Source organism: Hemisphaericaspora subhashii (assembly GCF_019202705.1).
Source record: "Hemisphaericaspora subhashii strain CBS 10753 chromosome Unknown scaffold115, whole genome shotgun sequence".
NCBI classification, from domain to species: domain Eukaryota; kingdom Fungi; phylum Ascomycota; class Pichiomycetes; order Serinales; family Debaryomycetaceae; genus Hemisphaericaspora; species Hemisphaericaspora subhashii.
In genome coordinates, this window is record NW_026057282.1 from 357 (window position 1) to 22,499 (window position 22,143).

The following is a 22,143-nucleotide window of genomic DNA, read 5'->3' on the forward strand; positions in this document are numbered from 1 at the left end:
TATGCTAATATTTGGCTCTCCCCATTGAAACTGATTCCAATATTAACATCAAATTAAAAGAGACAGTGATTGAATCCGGAGTTATTTAAGTAAAATCCGGGTAACTGAAAGGTCGGACTTATTTTTGAAAATGCAAAAAAATAGAAATGATTGTTTACATTCTTGCTTATTACAGTTTAAGTCATATAATAAACAATACATACATTTTTACAAGTTAACTCTCTTCTACTCAATATCAAACCATCAGATTACTACCACAAGTGGAAGAGTAAGGATGGCACTAAGTGACAATAATAATAATAATAACAATATAATACCGAATCTACTTCATCCAGCTGGTTCTAATACCTCAGTCCCTACCACCACCAAAGCATACTCTCCCAAGAAAACTAACAACAAAGATACAAAGTGTTGGTATGAAAACAGACTACAACCATCATCATCATCCACTCCTCCATCCTCATCCTCATCCTTCTCTTCAGATCTAGAAGATATGAACACTCGTGACGATCCTTCAAATATGACTCCTTCTCCCAAAAAGAGAATGGATCAAGAAGGACAACAAACATCAAATGATCATAAATTTCAATATGCATCTACTCCATTACATCCCAATTCAAATATTTCGTTCATATCTCCAATACGAAGATTGAATGACCTACATCTAGATTCACCGCTTGCGAGTGAGGATATTCTCATTAATGAGATCGAAGACCACGAGGAATCGTTACATGATGATGATGATGACGAAGATGAGGAAGAAGGATTGGCAAATCAGACAATCAACACCGACGATATCGATCCAGATGAACAGGATGGCGAAGATGGAATAATATACGAATCATCGCCACAATATATAAATACTCGAAAACGAATCCATATCGAATCTCCAACAATGATAATAACACCCAATTCAAACGATTCGAAAATGACAATATGTACGACTAGCGGAACAACCAATAATCTTAAATTTAGTTTTAGTCCTAGTGATGCGACTCCATGTCCTCCACAGCCGCGAAGAAAGAAATTGAAATTTAAAGACAATACTGGGGGACCGGAGGACAGTAGTAATTTACAGAAGAATAAATCACAAGGATACTTCAAGAGGCCGATATTGGATTTGGCTAATTCGATAAAAACTCCCATTGATGAGATAATGTATCAACCTGTTAAACAAGAAGATGGGGATGAAGATGACGAGGAGGAAATATTGAATGATGAAGAATTCGGATTAAATCAAGGAACTCCGATTTCTCAATCAACTCCTGCAAATTCAAGAGCTCCTTCACCTGCTTCAAAGCGTAATCAACCAAGACAGCAACCGACTCAAAGTGAGAAATATGAAGAATATGAAGAATATGGAGAGGAAATAAACGGATATAAATTCATAAAGCCAACAACATCAGCATCCCAACAACAGCAACAATCCCAATTCAAATATGAAACACCAGTGAATAACAACAAATACACAAAACTCCGGGAAGAATACAATAGAAATGAATTTGAACCAACCACGAGCACATCCCAAAAATATCAAATCTTGGGAGAGATACCCATCACATCAGCAGGAATGATGGATGAAGACGAGGAAGAGATACATATTGGAGATAAGCGAATCAACGACCCGTATCTTCACATGCCTGACTCGACTAGCAATAGAACCCAAAGGCAATCTACCAATAAATTGCTTAGACAACTGTATTTCCAAGGAATTAGAATACCTTTACTCCCACCACATTATTATCAACAGGCCAATTTACCACATGAGACTATATTGACATTAATCACCCCGCAGAAATTACGACAATTTTATGAGATGATTAAATTGCCCGAGGAGGAATTGGTAGAGATTTTGCGGGTGGAAAGAATAAAATGGCATCCTGATAAATGGGTCGGGAGATTAAAACAACAGAATGATCTAGAGGTCGGACATTTGAATTTAGAGATTGTGGATTGTTTGAGTAGGAATATTAATGGATTACTTGAATCGATGATTTAGTATTATATTCTATATTACAGTTATGTATAAAAATTTATTTATTTATGGAAGAAAAAGGTTAATCTAATCCTTTGGGGTGTTTATTTCTTCTGTATCATCTATATCTTCAACATCTTCTTCATCTTCGAGATCTTCCTCTATATCTTCTTCAGCATCATCAGCAGGAGTCTGTATTTCGTCTTCTTCATCTTCTTCATCTTCAAGATCTTCTTCAATGTCTTCCCCATCTTGTTGTTGTTTTTGCTCTCCATTTTCTTCACCCTCTTCCCCTTCTTCTTCTTCTTCCAACTCTTCATCTTCATCTTCCTCCTCTTCTTCTTCCTCCTCCTCTTCTTCTTCATCTACTTGCTGTTCAGGAGGATATTGATCTGTATTTGCATCTTCATTATCCCAAACAATATTAAACCTAGTCACCCTAGGTTTCTCAGCCAAAATATTCCTAACAACCCGATCCACCATCACTTTAGCTGGCGGATTCTCCCTCAACTCCTCATTATCATACTCATTATTCACATAGTACCCCACCCTCACAAACTCCCTATCAGCATAACTACAACTCAATAAAATAACCGTAACACTAACCAATTCATTAGCCGGGATTAATTCCGGCGAAGGTGCATCTGCTTGAAATAAGAATTTGTTGACCCCGACAGGGACTGGTCCGACTAGGATTGAGTCTAGTTCTTGATCATGATCAAGAGAACGGGAGGATCCGACGTAGGTTAGTTTCCATTCTAGATCTTCTTTGAGGGGTTCTAGACATTCGAAGGTGATTTCGAATTCATATGGATCGGTGAATTTGGCGGGATTGTTGAGGACTTCTATTCCTAGTAATGAGACAATTGACATTTCCTATTTGATTGCTGCTGTTTTAGATGGCAACTTGAAAAGATTAAATTGATGATGATTTTTTTTTTGGAACTTCTTCTGAAAGAAAGAAACGCGTCTTTTGAAATTTACTTAAATTACGGTTTGACGCAGATTTGAAGAGAGACATTTAGGTTGAGACACTACGACAAAAACCCCGACACAAATACGACATTATTCATTACCAGATTTTTTTCAATACACTTGATGAATCGATGTATGTTTCATTGACAGATATATAGTAGAACAACCAAGAATCCCCTTACAATTTTAATCATTCATAACCATGTCAGACGTAGCTTCAATACTAGTGGACGAAGGACCCAATTCCACAGATTCACAACCCATTAAACAAGAACCAGAATCAAACACAACACAAGAACACCCCTCTACCAACTCACATCCAGAACAAGAATCCAAAGAACCAGAAATAGAAGAAACAGTAGAAACATCCACAGCATCCACCACAGCAGCCTCCAAAGACTATCCCAAAATATATGAGAAATATCAAGAACGATTCCGGAAAGCATATGCCAAATCACAAGAATTGTTCGAAATGGAAAGAAATCAACGATTGACGATGTCTTATTATCATCGTCGAAATCAAGCATTATTAGGGCTAATTGCAGAACTTGAAGCTGGGGAGAATGATGAGATAACATTCCCACCGATTGAATCTGACCGAATTAAGAAGATTATGGAAGTTGCTCCGAGATTAAAATCAACACTAGAGCCATTGATTGAATTACAGGAGAAGAATAATAACCAAGATGATAAGTCCAAGGAGGTGAGGAAAAGTCATTATTTGAATTTATATCATATTGAAAAGATTCCTGATATGATTAATGATGATATTATCCATGCAGAAATAAATCCTCAAGAACTGGAACCTTGGTGTAGAAGACATTATCCTAATTTAGTATCATCAAAATATAAACCTTTAACTATTCAAACATTAAGTATGAATTCAGAATATACTGGAACTGATTTCCCATTACTGATTGATGGAAATAGTAAATTATCAATATCTTCATCTGGATCTACAAAATCAAAAAAACGAAAGATTGAACGGAAATCATAGAATAGTTGTCTATCTTTATATATTAAATACACAAACACCCATTGTATCTATCTAAATGAACCTCTTCTTTCTCGTTTAACTAAATTCTCTAATACTTTCGTATCCGAAAACAAATTAAATATGAATACTCTCTTTTGAAATTTAAATGTCCCTTTATCAACCAATTTAATCACCTCCAAGAATAATCCCATATCATTAAATAACTCCGGTGATTGTTTCTTTAATTTAATCAATTCTCGAATTGCTTTATTTTCAATCTTACTCAAAACCGCATTCAAATGTTGCATAAGTGATATAATCCGATCATTTACTCTAACATTCCCCGAACTATCTTCATCACTCTCCAACAATTCGTCTCCAATCACATCACCACCAGCATCTCCATTTTTGAGATTATCAATATTCCAAACAAATGAAGTCCCAGCCCCACTTCCACTGCCCACATTATTAAAGATTTGATAATATCGAGTATCCCTATATGGATTTGTGATTTCTATTTTAAAAAATTCCGAGATTTCACAATTGGGGAATGTTAAACATTTACTATTTCCATATTGATCAAGTACACTTATCCAATTAAATTCATCCAAGATTTCAATGCCTTCAATCGTATTTGAAATCATCCCTAATATATAAAAACATATTCCTCTCAATTGCCAAATCGGACAAGTATGGAAATTCTCAAGAATTAAGTCAATAATCGATTTCTTGGGTTGGATGGTTGTGGTTGAATACATGGGGTCTAGTAGTTTAATTCCATGTTTACTCAGGGCGATATTTCCTATGATCCAAAGGTTTTGTTTTAGGTCATGTAATAAATCACCTCTAGTTTGATCTTGGTTGTCTATATCCAAGAATTCATCCTGTTGGTTTATTGTCGTGAATATAATTTCAATCGATTCAATTATCCCATCAAGAAATTCTTTCCCTTTGCCATAACTGAAATAATTCAATCCTTCTTCGGTAGATAATAAATATTTGAAGAAATATACCGATAACGAAGTTGAAGGTGGGCCCTGATTTAAAAATGGGAAAAATTGACATTTAATCAAGGTTTCAATTTTCGATAAATAAGAAAATCCATCAATTTTACACCATTTATCAAATTCCGAATCCAAAAACCCCGATTCTTCCAAATATTTAAATCCAATTGGGACTTGAAACATTCTAATCAATAAATTTCTACCGGTGGTTTCATATCTTGATAAGATCGATATCGAAGGTCTTAAAGCAATCAATCTATCCAAATTTGTAAAACTATTAGATTGATAATATTCATATAATAAATCAATTGATCGTTGTACAAATTCATAATCTGAATCATATAAATTCGCCACCAATATCCTAATCACAAAAAATTCACATTGTGTGATCTTAATTAAACTTGGTAATAAATGTTTTAATAAATAATTTCGTATTTTAAGATTGGATATTTTTAAACAATACATTAATATTAGTCTAAATTGGGAATCTAATGAAAAATCAATATATTTAAATAACGTCAACAAGAAAGTATTATTATTTTCGGATTGAACTGTTGATTCAACAATATGAGATAATAATGTGAAAAATTGCCAATGTTCCAACATTTTGATTCCGGCAGCTTTCCCACTCAAAACTCCAATAAATCGTAAATATCCCACCGAGCAAGTATTTTCAATTCTTTTCTTACTAATTATTGATTCTTTCGATGCTACCCCACTGTATGGATCAATTTGGGCCACGATTTCTGAAAGTTGAGGTAATAATTTGGACGTACTTAAATATTTCACCCCTTGATCGAATTCCAATAACATTTCTAATAATTGACAACCAATATTGATATATTTAGTCGAACCACGACTGGTTAATAGTACTTTTGAAAACCGATATTTAAACGGGCGATAAAATGACATTATTCTTTTTAAAAATTTCGGATATTTTTCAATAGTTTCATCAAATCGTTTAGGATTACGCAATGGACCTTGAATTAGATTTAATAACAATGTCCAATTCCAATCTTCAAATTCTTTGATGGTTAATATCTTAGTATTGGTGATTAATGATTTAAATTCCGCATCATCGACATTATATCGTTGTTGAAGGTTGATTTTTTGAATACTGGTTTTTATATTTGATAAATAATCCGTACTGGTTATAAAGTTCTTTCTGGTGACACTTACGACTTCAAATGATGCATGGGAAGATAGGTTAGGTAATAATAAATCTTTACATATGAGTTCAGATGGAAGGAAATTATTAGCCATGGAATAAATATGAGTTAATAATCGAGTTGCTTTCTTTGTATTTGATTGATCTAGGTTTTGTTCTATTATTTCTATTAATTTGGGGAAGATATCATTTTTAATTAATATTAATACAATTAATCCACAATAATGATTTTTTATATTATATTCAAATTGATTTTCTATAGGGTCTAATATAGGATACTCAAATGAATAATTTTGATTCTTGATTGAATCATTGAAACGTTTAATTGATTCTCCAATGGCCGAATTCGCCAACCAAGGGAATTGTTGAATTCCAAGTACATCAAAAAAGATATCCATGATATAATCACGTACTTTTGGGTTTCTTTTCGATAAATTAGCTATCAAATTCTTAATACTTATGAAATTCCCAATTGAATATGCAATTAATCCATTGAAATGTTTTAATAATATCGAAATTAAAAATGATACTTTTTGTAATTTAAAATTAGAAACCACTCTTCTTGATTTATCGCCACCACCACCACCACCATTCACCACTTCAACATCATCAGTAGAATTTGAAAATATCGAAATCAATGAATCTAAATCAAATCCATTTCTTAAAAACTTTCTTGAATTTTGAAAATCCATAATCTTAAATAATAACATTAAACAAGTTGAAGAAATCTCAACCGATCCATCAATAATTGAATTCATAATCAATTTAAACCCACCACTATGGAAAACTAATTCCGGTTTCAATATCGCAATTTCACAAATCGTTTCCAAACATGCATTCTTAAACCACTCAGGCATGGCTTCAATATCATCATCATCATCATAATCGTCATCATGTCCATCCCCATTGGTTGCATTTTGGTAATATCTTCCATTATCATCATTCTCATTACTTTCCACAATCGCAATCAATGCCTTCACGACCCCAATTGATAAATTATCCGCACCATTATCAATATTTAAAAATTCTCGAATCAATTTCACCGCTTGTTCCAATTCACATAAATTACATCTATTGACACCCTGACGACTACCGGGTTTTTTCCCTAATGTAACAATCAAAAAAATTAATAATTTAGATTGAATTAATAAATTCAAACTTTCATAATTCGAAATACAATATCTTAAAATTCTATAACCTGACAGTCTAACTTCCAGGATTTTATGATATAACATGAATTGAACTTTTGGAATCACCGATTTGATTTGAATTTCATCTCGGAGGTTTGGGTAATTTTGAAATAATAATACAAGATCATTTGATTTACTCACGATTGTATATTCATCCATATCTCTTAATGCCCCTCCAAAATTTGATAAAAGATTACTTAAGATCCAAGTTGGACTTTGGAGTTGTTGTGAAGTGGTGACATCTTCAATTACTGAAGTAGTTGCACTTCTCTTTCGGAGTAAAGTAGGCCGTATGGTTGGATCAGGTTGACCATGCGGTGACGATAGCGAATGGGCTTTGTCTGGGGTTAGAAGTTGGATATCAGTGATTGTTGATGACGTGTCTATAGGGTGGTCGTCATTATCGTGGGTGTCGTCGTCATTGTCGTCATAGCCGTAGTATATGGGTAATCTATCTCTATCTACTACTGAATGGATTGTGACTGCATCCATAGATGTTATTGTTGAACTTCTAGTTCTTTCTAGTTCATATTGGGATGGTTTTATTGTTGGTAGATTGGACGTGTTAGTAGCAGTAGCAGTACTCAGTTGAGATGATTTGTTAGTTAAGATATCCTGTATCTTTGAATATGATGTATTTATATTCATCAAGTGCTGAATTTTACACGATGATCATTGAATAGTTGAATCCAATTGATTGTTTCAGAAAATTGGTTGTAAAAAAAATCGGGTCTCGTTATTTTTCTCTCTCTCGTTTGGTTTTAACTAAAATCGATTGTGATTTCTTCTTTTCTATACACTGTAGAGTCATAGTGGCTACTGTTAGAGTAATCGCAGTTATCAATGGCTTCTTGTGTAAAAGGGGAAGAAGCAAGTCTCGTTACACGATGTCTATTAACTATACTAAACTCTGTGAAAATTGAAGAAATTTTTATATCAATAGTTGGAGACCGTTCACAGCTGATTAGCTAAGTGAGATAAAGCCATTGAACTGCAATCTGACGTACAGCTAAACACGTGGATAGATATTGACTCGTTATAATCAGTCAATGAGGGGCTTCCCTATTACTCTCAAGTATTATTCTGATTAAAAATATCTAAAGTTTCATAACCATGTCTAACTGTTTCGCGTAACAATTGCTTTATAGATAGTGGACAGTGCAACCAATTGATATTCAACATTACATAAAAACCTAGCTTCTATTCTCCTTTCTCGGGTCTTATTACGACTTATAAAGGTCTGTAAATACTGTCAAAAAGTTCCTGATGACAATTTGTTCCCCTAAAAGTATTTGCACGATTCGTAAAATGACTGCAAAATTTCTAGTAAACACGAATTCCTAAATCTCTTGTTTGGATATATACACTATTGAGACTAAAGGAACTCTCACAAGACCATAGCCACCTTCAATTTCAAACCCATTCCAAAAAATTGCCGATTTCAGATCGTGAACCATCCCTGAGCCAACTCCAGACAATCGTAGTCTCACCGCATAAATCCAGAATGAAGCATTAAGTGCAAGCAATATCTATCAGCCTATACAAGCATTGACGACATCCATGACCTACTTTCTTACGTTGCACATGTTGAACGGAGGATTCTTATATTAAAACCTTTGGGATATTACAAACCATTCACTCTCAGTTAGTTTATTCTTTGAATATAGACAATATTCATTTCTTTGAAGATATTGGATATGGACATCCAGATATAAGTTCCTGTTCGCTTGATCGTGAGATCAGTCTTGTGATCGTAAGAAGGATCATAAATAAGGTTGTTAAGGTGGAAAAATGGAATACGATGAGAATCCAACACCTCATTTAGGTTTAGAAATGATTGAAAAGAAGAAGGAAACGAAGGTTCTTGAACTGGCACAAAAAGAGACAAAGTTGACCCAGAGGTACGGGGAAGTTGAAGAATCTCCTAGGGTTTTCATATCAGAGATTTGATAGAAATGTTATCAAACACCACTAGAAGATCTGTGTGCAAATCGAAACCGCCTTTTGTGTATTGCCATTGCTTTGTTACGTTTCATGACATAGGTCCGTCCCATAGTATTTTCAATCAAACTAACCATTTCTCCAATTCCAAAAGACATGAAATTGGAGATCAATTTAGATTTGTTTCAATGATTTACTAAAATTTTAAATCGAACTAATTACTAGGATTGATTGACCTGAATTTCTCGTAGCCATACTCCCCCTAATGATGCTAAATTAACCAGCCATATTTTCTCACAGCCCCCCCATCGCAACCATCTATCAAGAAAGCAGAATATAGTAGAAATCACACGAGGTCTCAGTCTATTAATATTTTGACAGTTATGGTACAAAATCAATCAATTCACTAATTACATGCATCATTATGCATTTTTGTGTTGCAAATAGATTCTTTTTGCAATAATTAATTAATTAATTAACCCCCACACGTTTTCTCAAATTTTATGTCTGACATAGAAAAAATCACAAGATAAGAAAACACACTAAATCACAATAACCTATATTGGCAATAAGCGATGGTCACCAACTGTTTCATATCCTTTCAGTTGATACATGACCTCGTATGAATATTTATCCGTGCAGGTAGACAAAGGGTACAGACTGTAGGTCATGCATAATAATAATCATTCTGAATACAATTGGGAAATAGTCTCCACACTCATAACCCCCGAGATTCCCCAGTTTATTGTTCTTCAAAAAGGGCTAATAAAACACGATTATTATAATAATGGGATAAACATAATGGATAACATTATCCACAGGGTCATTCTAGATCTATAACCTGGGCTGGGACAAGGTACTCCGAGAAACAAAGGACAGGCAGAAGAATGGGAGAGTAGCAGAAAAATAATATGGAATTGACAACGACACATTTTATATAGAGCCTTTTGTTAGATAATAATTATACGAAATATTTTATCCCATGGTTTTCTTTGTTGTAATATTATTATTCCTGTATACTGAGTTGGCTCTGTTGGGTTTAAATTTAGAACTAAATTACAACGACAATTGTATTTTCATTGTAGGGAACATAATAGATGGTAGCGAATAATGTCGGTCATATGCATGATGTTAGCCCATCTCGTGGTAACAATATCAGAATCATTTTAAGGTTTACGATATGCTTTACGACGACGACAATACTGACATTGAGGATATACTTACGATCTAGATTGTCGTTGCCAATGTCTCCAATTGGGGTAATCATTCCAGATTTATTGCATAAACCTTAAAAATGAATACACACAAGAAGCCGTTTTTTGAAAAAAAGGAATCAACCCCGAGAAAAGAAAAGGCAGCAAACTTTTTTTTTTTTTATGTCTGCGACATTTTTTGAGTCAAAAAGTTTAAAATTTTCCCACTTTACATATGACGCCCCTTTCTCCCCTGGCACTGTCGTATCGCTTATAATTTTTTATCGGTTGGACCACCCACACACGTACAGTATAAACCCCATTTATTATATACCCCGTAGATAACTAAAACAATAGCCGTTCATTGTATTCTTGAAGAGTATCCTCTCTCTAAACAATGGGAATTATTATTGATGTTGTAATTTAATGTCGTGTCACTTAGAATAGCAACTTTAACAATCAGGAATCTTTTCGAGAGAGAGAGAACAACTGGCTTGAATCGATTCCCCAAATAGAAAAGAAAAGAAGGAAACATTTTTCAGTTTCTATTTCTTTCTGACAAGGAAAAATCATTGCGAAAAACAGAAACAGAAATAGAGCGAGTTTAATGGAATCTTTGCGTTCCCCCACTACATGCAAGAAACAACACCACATTCACATATATAAGGGTCATTCAAAAGGATGACTAAGCGTCAGGAGACATATAAATAAGGGACCGAACTATCGCCGAACTAACCCAACGACCCATTAGTCATCTATACACCGTTGACCAGTTAGTTCTTAGGCTTAGATCGCGTGAATGATTTATAATAATGTATTTTGCAATCGTCAAGCCAAAAGAAAAGAGAAGGGAAGGTCGATCTGAACATCAAAAAAACAAAGGATAAGAAGAATTGTAACTACGTACATAAATCACAATCTCTTTGTGTTGATACCATAAAACCTGGAGTAAGTATGGAGTTGAAGATGCAAGTGATAGTTAATGACATCTAAATTGAATGATGGTTTATTGGTTTTCTCTTGCACTTTCCAGAATTAATATTTTTCTCTTCTCTTTTTTTTTTCCATTTTCCCTTCCTTTTTTTTTTCTTTTCTTTCTGAGTCTGTGTCTGGTCTGGTCTGGTGCGGGTTCTGGGTCTGGGTGGTTTCCAAATTAGGAAATACAATCTCCGTCTTTACCAAATCTTTCGTAAGACAACGCAACCAAAGAAAATTTGTTTGATCATGATTTCTTAATTTCCCAAATACCCAGAGGTTGCAATAAACAGATTGGATGACCCAATACTTCGTAATATGAATGCCGTGTTATAGTATATACTATTTTTACATATACGGTAGAAAGTGGTACGATCTCAATCCATGGATGTTGATGAGTTCTAGGTCACTGGTAGTAATCCTTTTTTTTTATTTTAACAGGAAAAAACAGGGCTCAATCGGAATGACAAAATAAAAAAAAAAATATTAGGAATTTTTTGATAAGGCATTTTTTCAAAAAAGCTTTCTTCTTTTCTTTTTTTTTTTTGGTTTAAGTGTCTGTAATTCTGATTAAAATGTCGCTGCAATTATGCAATTTTTTTGCAGTAAAAAAAAACTTTAAATTTGCTGTGAAGTGTCGTCATCGAAAAACAAAGAGTGTGAATAAATAAGACGTTTTTCTTGACGTAACCACAGATCAGAGAGGAACCCCTCTTGTGCATATAGAACACTGCCCTATCTACCATGTTCCTCTCTTCCCAACTACAACCCTTCAACAAAAGGTCTCCTGTTTTTTTATTATTTATAATTCGAATTGATGATTAAATAAGGTGATTTATAAATTGAAAACCCTGACTGTAGATATATAAAAATAAAATGTAACGAGAGAGTAACGGGAGAGTAAATAGAGAGTAAACAGTGAGAGATTTTGATAAAAAAATAAATGTCGTTATTTATTTTTGGAGGAGGGGGTTTTTTCTTTTATGGTTTTTTTCTTTTTTGTGTTTGAATGACCATAACAACTTTCTCCTTAATAATTTATATAGTAAAATTAAAATTAGAAATTAAAAAAAAATAATTTGGATTAAAATTTTTTCCGCTATCTGCAATTGGATTTATTTTATTTTTTTGTGACAATAATTAATCCACATTCTTTTCCGACACTTTTTTTTTTTCCTGTTCGAATATAAAACTACAATTAAATTCTTTTCAAAAATCCTTTTTATAAATTTATGTCTCTCTCTCTCTCTCTTTGACTCTCTCTGTTTATCTTTCTAATTACAATTATATTTATATCTTATATACATCTTTTGTAGAAAGCATTTATAGATTCATATTTATAATAAGATTAGAATTGTTTTATATTCCCAAGGCATATTTGAAAAATTAAATTCATTAAAAACTCACCCACACACCAAACAAAAATAAAAATAAAAAAACTAAAAAGAAAAACCCTTTCAGATTTCGGATTATTAAAATTTTAATTAATTCAGACAGACACATAATTACATTGCTACAACTACTATCTTAACTTAACGCTGTACTATAACTACTACAAATGTCTGCCACTAAAACTATAACTACAGAAGAAGAAACAATCCCTTCTCCGTCTACCAACAACAACAACACAACAAAAGAACAGCTATCTTTATTTACCTTTGGATCATCAACCACCACCACCACCAATGAACATCCATCACCAATCAGACCACCACCAATTCCATTCAACAACACATCTCCAAAACATTCAATCTCATCCATAATCTCAGATGATCAACCACAACGTAACTCCACCGCCACTGAAGATGACTACTGTATATTTGAAAGATCAGTTCAAGATGCATGCGTCTTCGACCCTGCCCTCAGATCAGGCTCAATCGTCTCATTAGCCTCCATCAACAACAACCATAAACCATCCATCTCCACCCGTCCACGTTCAGCAACTACTGCTGGCACTCATAATTCATCAATCTCACTCACAACTGGTCAATATCTCAAAAATGAAGATTATATTCCTCCAGCATTAGATGCAACTGCCAGTCTTCTATGTGATCGGAATTGTAATTTAGATGATGTAGAATTAGTCTATTCACCTAGAAGAAATTCTTCATTGATTGCATTAAATATGGCACTTGGAAGATCTTCAGTTCTGAGAAAAAATTCCACATTTTCATTATCAACTAATGGATATACCCACAGTCATCATGGTATGGAAGGAACGGGGATCTTACCAATGTCTCCAAGTTCAACTACTTCAAGTTCTCCACCTCCACTTGCTCCTGGAGTATTACCTACTTCTAAATCACAATTGAATTTTTATTCCTATGCAGAAATGATTAATGATGATAGTGGGAATTCAATGAGAAGAAGACCAAGTTTTAAACATGCTTATTCTCAAGGGTTTATCAATCCTCCAAGACAAAGAACTCCATCGGCAATTTCTCCATTCACAACCGCCACCAAACCAAAACATCCAAAGAAGAGTGTTTCGGCTGGTAGTACGAATAAACAAAAATTCTTGATTTCTCCAGAATCAAGTGATTCAGAAGTTGAAATCGATGCTAAGGTGATCAAACCAATTAGAAGCCGTACCAGTGTAATTGCCGGTCCACTTTCTCCAAATAGTGATAATGAGAGTTTGGTTTCTAGTTCGATTGGTGAATGTATTAGACAAACTACTAATGAAATTAATGGTCATTAGATATAGTTTATGTTTTCATGATTATATATATATAAAATTATAAGTTATTTTTTAATGTTGTTTTGATGTTATATTATTATAAAGTTGTTTAGTTCAAGATGATGGTGATATAAGAAGGAGAGATATTGTATATATTTAAAGAGTGATGTCTTCCTTCTTTTGTTTAAAGTGTTTTCTAAAACAGTGTGTTTGTTTAGTATTAGTTATTTTTGGTTAAAGGTTTGTTTTCTATTGATTATTATTTGTATTTTGATTGTGTTTTATAGTGTTTATTAAAGTTTAATATATTTATATTTTGTAAAGAGTCAGTCTGTAGTAATCTACTAAACAAACCAATTGAGATGGTATATCTGTAGGCGAAGAAAGCCAACCCAATCACAGCCCCCTATTGTTTACAGGAAAATATCGGGCTAACAAAATCAGCCAGCTATAAATCACTATACAATTGTACGTCATAAGAGTATTGTTTTCAATTATAATCTCATCAAAACAACAAGTAACATATTGTTCTCGAACAACACAAAGAACTAAACAGAACAATAAGTCCAATTCATTCCCTCTTTTGACATACGAACATTACACGTGTATTTATACAAGCTTTTAAGGACAATGAAACAGCGAACAATATTTATAAAAGTCTAGAAGTGGTGTCCCAACGTAGCCAATATCCCAAGGGGCTAAATAGTCAAGTATGGTATTGTAGATAAACCAACGTTGATGGGGAAGAGTTTTGTGTTTCAATTTCTATAAAAGAAACATAAATCCTAAGAATAAATTTATTAGACTTGATAAATGGTATAGACTCCTTACCAACCACCAGTCTACTTCAGATATCTCAGAGTTGTTCTGTACAAGTATTTTACAAGTCATCACAGCTATCCTTGACAAAGGGGGGCTGCAATTTCAAATTACACATGGTAGCATATGTACGACATTACATCTCCACGACATTTCAAAAATGTCGTTCATCAATATTCTACTCTAAAAAAAATTCTCATCTCATCTTTGATTTATCAAAGCTCATCTCTATTTCATCCATTAGTTGCAAAAAGCAAGAAACATATATCATGATTAGAAAACAAGCCAGAGAAAGACGAGAATATCTCTATCGCAAATCCCTCCAACTCCAAGAATCGGCCCTTCTGGAAAAACGTCAACTCCTTAAAACCGCCTTAGCCCTGGGAAAACCCCTTCCCAAAGACATCGCCGACGACGCCCAACTCCAAAAAGATTTCATCTATGACCAAAGTGAACAATCCCAACCCGATATCGATGACGAATATAGTGCCATGTCCGGAATTTCCGACCCCCGAGTCATAATCACCACCTCGCGTGATCCTAGTGTTCGATTATTACAATTTTCAAAAGAATTAAAATTGATGTTTCCTAATAGTCTTAAATTAAATCGAGGGAATTATGTCATTAATGATTTAGTGGCGACTTGTTCAAGGGTTCAGATTTCAGATATGGTGGTTTTACATGAACATAGAGGTGTGCCTACTAGTATCACCATTAGTCATTTTCCTCATGGTCCGACGGCGATTTTTACATTACATAATGTGAAATTAAGACATGATTTACCGGAATTGGGGAATGTGAGTGAGGCATATCCGAATTTGATCTTTGAAGGGTTTGGAACCAAATTGGGGGAAAGAGTGGTTACGATATTGAAACATTTATTCCCACCGGGGGTGAAGAAGAAGGATAGTTCGAGAGTGGTTACGTTTGTGAATAATGATGATTATATTAGTGTTAGACATCATGTGTTTGTGAAGACGAAGGATTCGGTGGAGATTAGTGAGATTGGACCCAGGTTTGAAATGAGGTTGTATGAGATTAGATTGGGATTGCCGGATAATAAAGATGCTGATGTTGAATGGCAATTAAGAAGATTTGTTAGAACTGCAAATAGAAAGAATTACTTATAAGGGTCTATAAATATATATTAACAATACACTAATAACGTAACATTTACATACTAGCTCCAGTGACAATATAATGAGGATCTTGACTATGAACGTCACTATCATCCAGTCCTACCTCAATATCTCTATTATTATTATTATTATTGGCATCTCGAATCTGTCTCATCTTTCTCTTTCTAAATTGATCAACATTCGTAATTACCCTACCTAAAATATTCTCCCCTGAATCAATAGGTCCTCCACTTCCACCTAAAGTCGATATCCTCCCCAATGTAGAAGTTCTCTCCAATGTATTACTTCGTTTAATAGCATGAGTTTCTTGCATCTTATCATGTAATTTCATAGTCGCATCGGGTAACATAACCGCACGATCAATAGTATATGGCAACCCTCTATGTCTTCCTCTTATCATCATGGCAATAATCACCAATTTCGACAAGACATTAAACTCACCAGATAAAGAAGCGTTTATGGTAGGGTATCCTAAGGACATACCAACGGTACCATAGGCACTTATGATTTCAAACAATACTGCAAAGACCGAAAACCTATAATCTTGTAATCGAAGTCTGTCCCCTTCTGCTAAACATATAACAAATAACCCGAGGAACACATACCATAAATCATAACTCAATTGATTTCTCAAATGGGTTCCGACATAATTAGTCGTGGTACTCTCAATATTATTCTCATTATTATCTTCATGTTTGGCATATACTCCCAATGATTGTTCTTCATAAACATTTGTCCTTCTGATCGAAATCGCCAAAGGTAACACGGAAATATACATCATCAACATATATCCCACCTGAGCACCCGCATGTAATGCCGATAAATCAAATACGGAAAACCCTACCGTTCTTGTACAAAACGCCTGAAATAATCCATCAAGCACACGATATCCCGTATCAATCCCATCAAATATCAGATTATGTATATCCACAATACAAAACAACACCAAATCAAACCCATTCAAAGCCACAAGTATAAAAAACAACCACCATGTCGGCACACTAGGAAACAACAACGTAAAACATCTTCTTGGGTGATCTAACAAAAACCCAAGTGATTCCTTATACAAACTCAACGGACGCGCCGTTTTGAACAATATCCAAATTATAAACCTCAAGAAAACCGGGAAACCGGTATTTCCAATCACAATCAAAAAAGCACAAAGCACCAATACAAAACTCGATTCATTAAATGAACTCATGGAATCCGGAGTCAATGTTAATCCCAAATCATTAAAACTACTCTGAGCAGTAAACCAAGCCCACCAGGCCGGATTTATACTCTGGGAAGTTAACATTAATTTATATTCCGGCATACAATAGATCCAAATCGTCAACATTACCGCACCCAAGAGATGGAAACCGATATAATACCCCACCACGATCTTGATCAAGAGTTTTACGGCTCGATATTCAACACCACCAAGTTCTTCTTTTTGTTCGTCGGTTAGGTGGACAAATGTGGAATTTCTGCCTACGGTGGGGGTCCATGATAAGTAATTGGCACTCATTGATCGACTGAGGTGGCTGAGGTTGGAGATGCCGTCGGTTTCTTCGTCTTCGGTGTCATAATGGTGGTGGGAACGGGCGGTGGTGGAGTTGGAGGTGGTTGAAAGTCCTGGGGTTTTGATTTTTCGTATATCGATTCTTTTCTTCTTTTTCTGTTTCTTGGATGATGGGGTTGGTTGTTTTGTTGATTTATGAGGTTTTTTGTGGGGTGGGTTTGTTGTTTCGACATCGATGGTGTTGCTTCGTTTATGATATTTTTGTCCACTGGTTGCATCTTTAGATGGAAGTTCAAGATTTGATACTGCTCTTTTAACTCTTGGACGGCCAGCATCATCATGCTCCTCATCATCATCATCATCATCCAAAATCGCATTCTCATCATTCTCGTCATCATCATCTTCATCTTCATCATCAGCATCAACATCCGTTATCTCATCAATATCAGTCTGTCCATCCTCCTCCTCCTCCTCCTCCTCCTCCTCTTCCTGTTCCTCCTTTGTTCTCTCAGAATCAATCGACACATCATCATCCACGTCATCATCATCCTCATCCTCCATCTCACTCGTCGACAATCTCTTCTGATTGGAAAAAGTTCTCCTAATCTTAGTAGTCCATGGCGAATAATGTTTCCTCTTCTTATTCCCACCACCCGAAGAAAGAAGTTTATCCTTAATTTGTAATCCTGCCGATGAAAGTCTCTTTTTCCTGGTGACGAAAATACTATCTGAATTCTCAATCTCATTGGGTGGTTTAATTATAAGTACATCGTCATCATCACTGGTTGCTGGACCTGCTGATGATGAATGATGTGGTGGGTTTGATGTGGTTGGAGTTGCAGGATGGGAGGATGAGAAGAGATGGGTTGAGAATCGTCTGGTTTTCGATGGAGAGTTTAAATTAACGAATTGAATCGATGTTGGGGATGTGACTGGTTGTTGTTGTGATTGTTGGGCCTGTTCTTGTTGTTCTTGACGTTCTTTCATCATTCGGATGGATCTATACATATCTTCTGGATCGATTGATTTTCTTCTTTTGGGGGGATGAGGTAAATTACCAAATTTAATTCCTTGATCTTGTTGTTGTTGTTTTTGTTCATTGAAATCTTTTTCATCTTGATGTTTTGATGAAGATGATGCTGGAGATGTGGTAGATGAATCTAATTCTGCTTCTTTATCTTCTTGAAAAAATCCAATACCTTGATTATCTTTAGTATTCTTGGCCAAAGTTTCATCATTTCTTTCTCGTGAATGATAGGTAGAATTAGTTCTTTGTTGAGCAATAGTTGCTGAACGTCTCATTTTAAAATCAGCCATTGATTTTTCTTTAATATTATCAAAATGTCTTTCAAAATAATATAATCTAACAAATAATAATGATCCATGAATAAAGATTGGAGTAGTTAAAGTAGTTATCGAATAAAACATAATTTGTTGATATAAGGAAGTTTTCATAACATCAACAGTATTCAACCCAGCTTGAGTAGATGAACCAGCAGTAAAGAATAAAATATCAACATATGCAACTGATTTGACTGGATATACAATAGCTGAACCTAGAAATACCATCATTAAGATATAAAAATAATGAACTGCTCGGAAATTAGGTAATAAGATTCTAGCATATGGATAAACTGTAGATGCTATTGAATGAATCCCATTTCTTATATGGTACCCGATTGCTAAATCGTCTCGTTTTCGTTTTATTTGATGATATAAATGTGTTAAATTTGAAGTCATATTGATTGATGATAATAGTGCATATATATTAGGAAATGTTAAATTAAATAAGTGAAAGGTGGGATGTTTGATATAATCCGTTTCTATTTTATACTTTTTATAAAGTGTGTAAGTTTACTTGTGTACTAGTAGCAAGGGTAGTTTGTTAGTTAGTTTTACTGGGATCGTAATCAGCTGTAAATGTAAAATGGATTAAATTACGGCAGTGCTCTCTTTTTTTCCTTAGGTAATGATCTTCTTGTTTTCTTCTTCTTCTGTTAAGAAAAAAAAAGGAAAAAAAAATAATTTTTAAATTAAAGTCACGTGACACTTATAAGATCTTTGACTTCGTCACTTTCCTTAACAAAATTATCTTCTTGATTATACTTATTCCTAGTTAAATCCGCTCTATCTATAACCAATAGTCTCGTAGTCTAAATCTAAAAAGTCTTAACATAAAACAAACAAGGAGAAATGTTTTATGGCTTATATATAATACTCTCTCCCCATTTCGCCAAGTTTTCCCCTTAGGCATCGAAGCCGCCAAGCAAAATGGCATCAGAAAACGTTTTTCTTTCAAGGAATGCGCATTCATTTAAAAAGCGCATTTTTACTTTCCAAAATAAGTAAGCAAAAAGCCATTACATGACAATAGACATACAGTATATAAATAGACGACAACTTGAGGTTTCAGAATGTATAAATATGAGTGAAACATACACATACTTTGTTAGAGATATACCATCTACAAATGTCTGCTCTGAAGAAAAGCAGCACTAACTCAAAAGAGGTACCACCCCACCATCGTCAAATCAATGTCCATATTTACTTAGTAATTCAATTCTTTTCTTAAGCTATGGGATAATATATCGAAAGTATGTTATTGATTTCTATAAATAGTATACACTGTACAAATATAAAAGAGAAGGGACTATATATATGGATATTTATAGGTAGTTTGAGACCAAAGATATAATGTCCAGAATAGGATATAGCAGAGAGTAATCAGCATGTTTTGCCAGTCATACGTTAAACAAGAAACTAGCACCTCTTCATATTTGTTCACATTTATTAGATAATTAAAAGAATAATCTTCGCAAATTGTATAATTGTCAAATAAATGTGTTTGCTTGCAGCAAACACATTTATCAGAACAATTTTCAAAGATTGCTCTTTTAACTATGGTCTTTAAAGCTTCCTAGTTATCAATCAACTATTGACAATTACCAATATACCTTGTATATACATACAGCTGCCAAAAACAAATTAAAATTCAACCTATTTATTTGTTGAGATGAATTTCATAACCAAAAATCTTCTTTATCAATTTTTCTGAATTTGTAGCTCTATTTATAGTTTGTTGAAATCTTCTTTGGTGGCAAAAATTAATATGTACACTGGCTATTAATAGAAACAAAATGTGTACATTACATGTGTGTACTTTGTATAATAATTGTATTACTCCTCTTTACCATAAAGGAGGAGAATGATCTGAGTTTATTAATTGCAGGGTTGAAAAGGGAATTAATTAATTAATGTCAATGCTCTTTTGTTGTTGCCATAGTAATTGACCGCCCTTCAAAATTTTTACAATTTGTCATCAATAAAATATGAGAGAGGTTGAACTAAATATGAATGAATCACCCTCATTTTGCCAGTACTTTTAAACCAAGAGTTGAAGTGTGAATGTTGTGAAAAATATAAACAAGTAATTGTATTCCATTATAAAGGAACAGAATATAAATAACTGGACCAAATCTGTTCTTTTAAGAATAACTTAATAACTTCATCAACTTTCAAAATTCAGGGAGTTGGAGGGTGGGAAGGGGGAATATTTCATTGTCTATGCAAGATTGAAGGGGTTTACAAGGTTTTGGTTTAAACATATATTGCACACATAGCGTATAATTTACCAAATAATATTGATTTTTCACGAGGTGGAACAATATAAGAAATGGGTAATTTAATATTTGTGTGTCTGACTCACAAATTGAACTTCAAGACTCGACTCCATTAACTACTCGACTGGATATATAAACTCCCCTCTGGTGAATAACTTTCTTGTGAATATGGGATCTTTGTATACCGAAAAGTAAATACAGGATATGAGTCTGAATTGATTAAGACAGTTGTGGTCGTGTGACTATCTGTCCCTGATTGTCGAACATTATGTTAAGCAGCTTATGAATTTTATTAGTTTTCTAACGAATAGTTTAAAATGTTTGTTTTGGCATTCTGGAATACAAATAAAAAGAGTAAATTTAGGTTCTTGGAGAATTTGTTGAGTCTTATTTCATTTTATTTTTAAGATTTTGCAGCAATTCAAAAACTTACTTTTTTTCTTCTGTTGTTGTCTGAAAATTTTTTGCAACAAATTGAGAGAAAAAAAAATCATTTGTATTTGGATCCTCATACTTATTTCTAATAGGTTATTAACCTTTGATAAAGAAATTATGAAAGTACTTATTAACGTAATTAAGGATATAGAGAGTAATTAAAACGATAATTTATAATATTCTACATATTCCCAAGTCTATAGTTTATGCAGAACAATTAATAAGGATTGGCAATAAAATTAAAAAATTGCATTCACAAATCAGTTGTCTTAATTTTACAATAGAAAGAAATCCGAGTTGAAGAAAATTAATCAGATTATAATTAAACTCAATAATTTACACTAAACTCAAACAATAATCGCAAGACAGTTAAGTCTTTTTTGCTTGGGCAAGAAGCTGATAAACAAAGAAGTCAAATCTTAAGTTAAGAAAAACAGATTAAAAAATAATGGTGAAGTCATCATCATTTAACACACAAAACCGCCTTTCTTATACCTCTCATCTCATCTCTCAGATATAAACAAAGTTAAACGGACAAAAACACGAAAA

General features: G+C 33.8%; 7 protein-coding genes across 7 annotated transcripts; 4 read left to right on the forward strand and 3 right to left on the reverse strand. All coding sequences in view use genetic code 12, as the record gives it.

Moving 5' to 3' along the window:
• Positions 1-274: 274 nt before the first annotated feature.
• J8A68_002718 (uncharacterized protein) lies at positions 275-1,999 on the forward strand (the record flags this gene model as incomplete). The annotated part of the gene is made up of 1 exon (XM_049406498.1): positions 275-1,999. One exon carries the CDS (start codon positions 275-277, stop codon positions 1,997-1,999), a length of 1,725 nt encoding a protein of 574 aa, XP_049263977.1.
• Positions 2,000-2,062: 63 nt separating this feature from the next.
• ASF1 (nucleosome assembly factor) lies at positions 2,063-2,848 on the reverse strand (the record flags this gene model as incomplete). Its single annotated transcript, XM_049406499.1, has 1 exon — positions 2,063-2,848. The coding sequence occupies one exon, from the start codon at positions 2,846-2,848 to the stop codon at positions 2,063-2,065; it is 786 nt and encodes a 261-aa protein (XP_049263978.1).
• A 304-nt stretch (positions 2,849-3,152) lies between these two features.
• Positions 3,153-3,947, forward strand: J8A68_002720 (uncharacterized protein; the record flags this gene model as incomplete). Its single annotated transcript, XM_049406500.1, has 1 exon — positions 3,153-3,947. One exon carries the CDS (start codon positions 3,153-3,155, stop codon positions 3,945-3,947), a length of 795 nt encoding a protein of 264 aa, XP_049263979.1.
• Positions 3,948-3,994: 47 nt separating this feature from the next.
• TSC11 (TORC2 complex subunit) lies at positions 3,995-7,936 on the reverse strand (the record flags this gene model as incomplete). The annotated part of the gene is made up of 1 exon (XM_049406501.1): positions 3,995-7,936. One exon carries the CDS (start codon positions 7,934-7,936, stop codon positions 3,995-3,997), a length of 3,942 nt encoding a protein of 1,313 aa, XP_049263980.1.
• Positions 7,937-12,955: 5,019 nt separating this feature from the next.
• On the forward strand, positions 12,956-14,098 carry J8A68_002722 (VHS2; the record flags this gene model as incomplete). Its single annotated transcript, XM_049406502.1, has 1 exon — positions 12,956-14,098. One exon carries the CDS (start codon positions 12,956-12,958, stop codon positions 14,096-14,098), a length of 1,143 nt encoding a protein of 380 aa, XP_049263981.1.
• A 1,067-nt stretch (positions 14,099-15,165) lies between these two features.
• Positions 15,166-16,026, forward strand: IMP4 (snoRNA-binding rRNA-processing protein; the record flags this gene model as incomplete). Its single annotated transcript, XM_049406503.1, has 1 exon — positions 15,166-16,026. One exon carries the CDS (start codon positions 15,166-15,168, stop codon positions 16,024-16,026), a length of 861 nt encoding a protein of 286 aa, XP_049263982.1.
• A 43-nt stretch (positions 16,027-16,069) lies between these two features.
• On the reverse strand, positions 16,070-19,279 carry TRK1 (Trk1p; the record flags this gene model as incomplete). Its single annotated transcript, XM_049406504.1, has 1 exon — positions 16,070-19,279. The coding sequence occupies one exon, from the start codon at positions 19,277-19,279 to the stop codon at positions 16,070-16,072; it is 3,210 nt and encodes a 1,069-aa protein (XP_049263983.1).
• Positions 19,280-22,143: the final 2,864 nt, after the last annotated feature.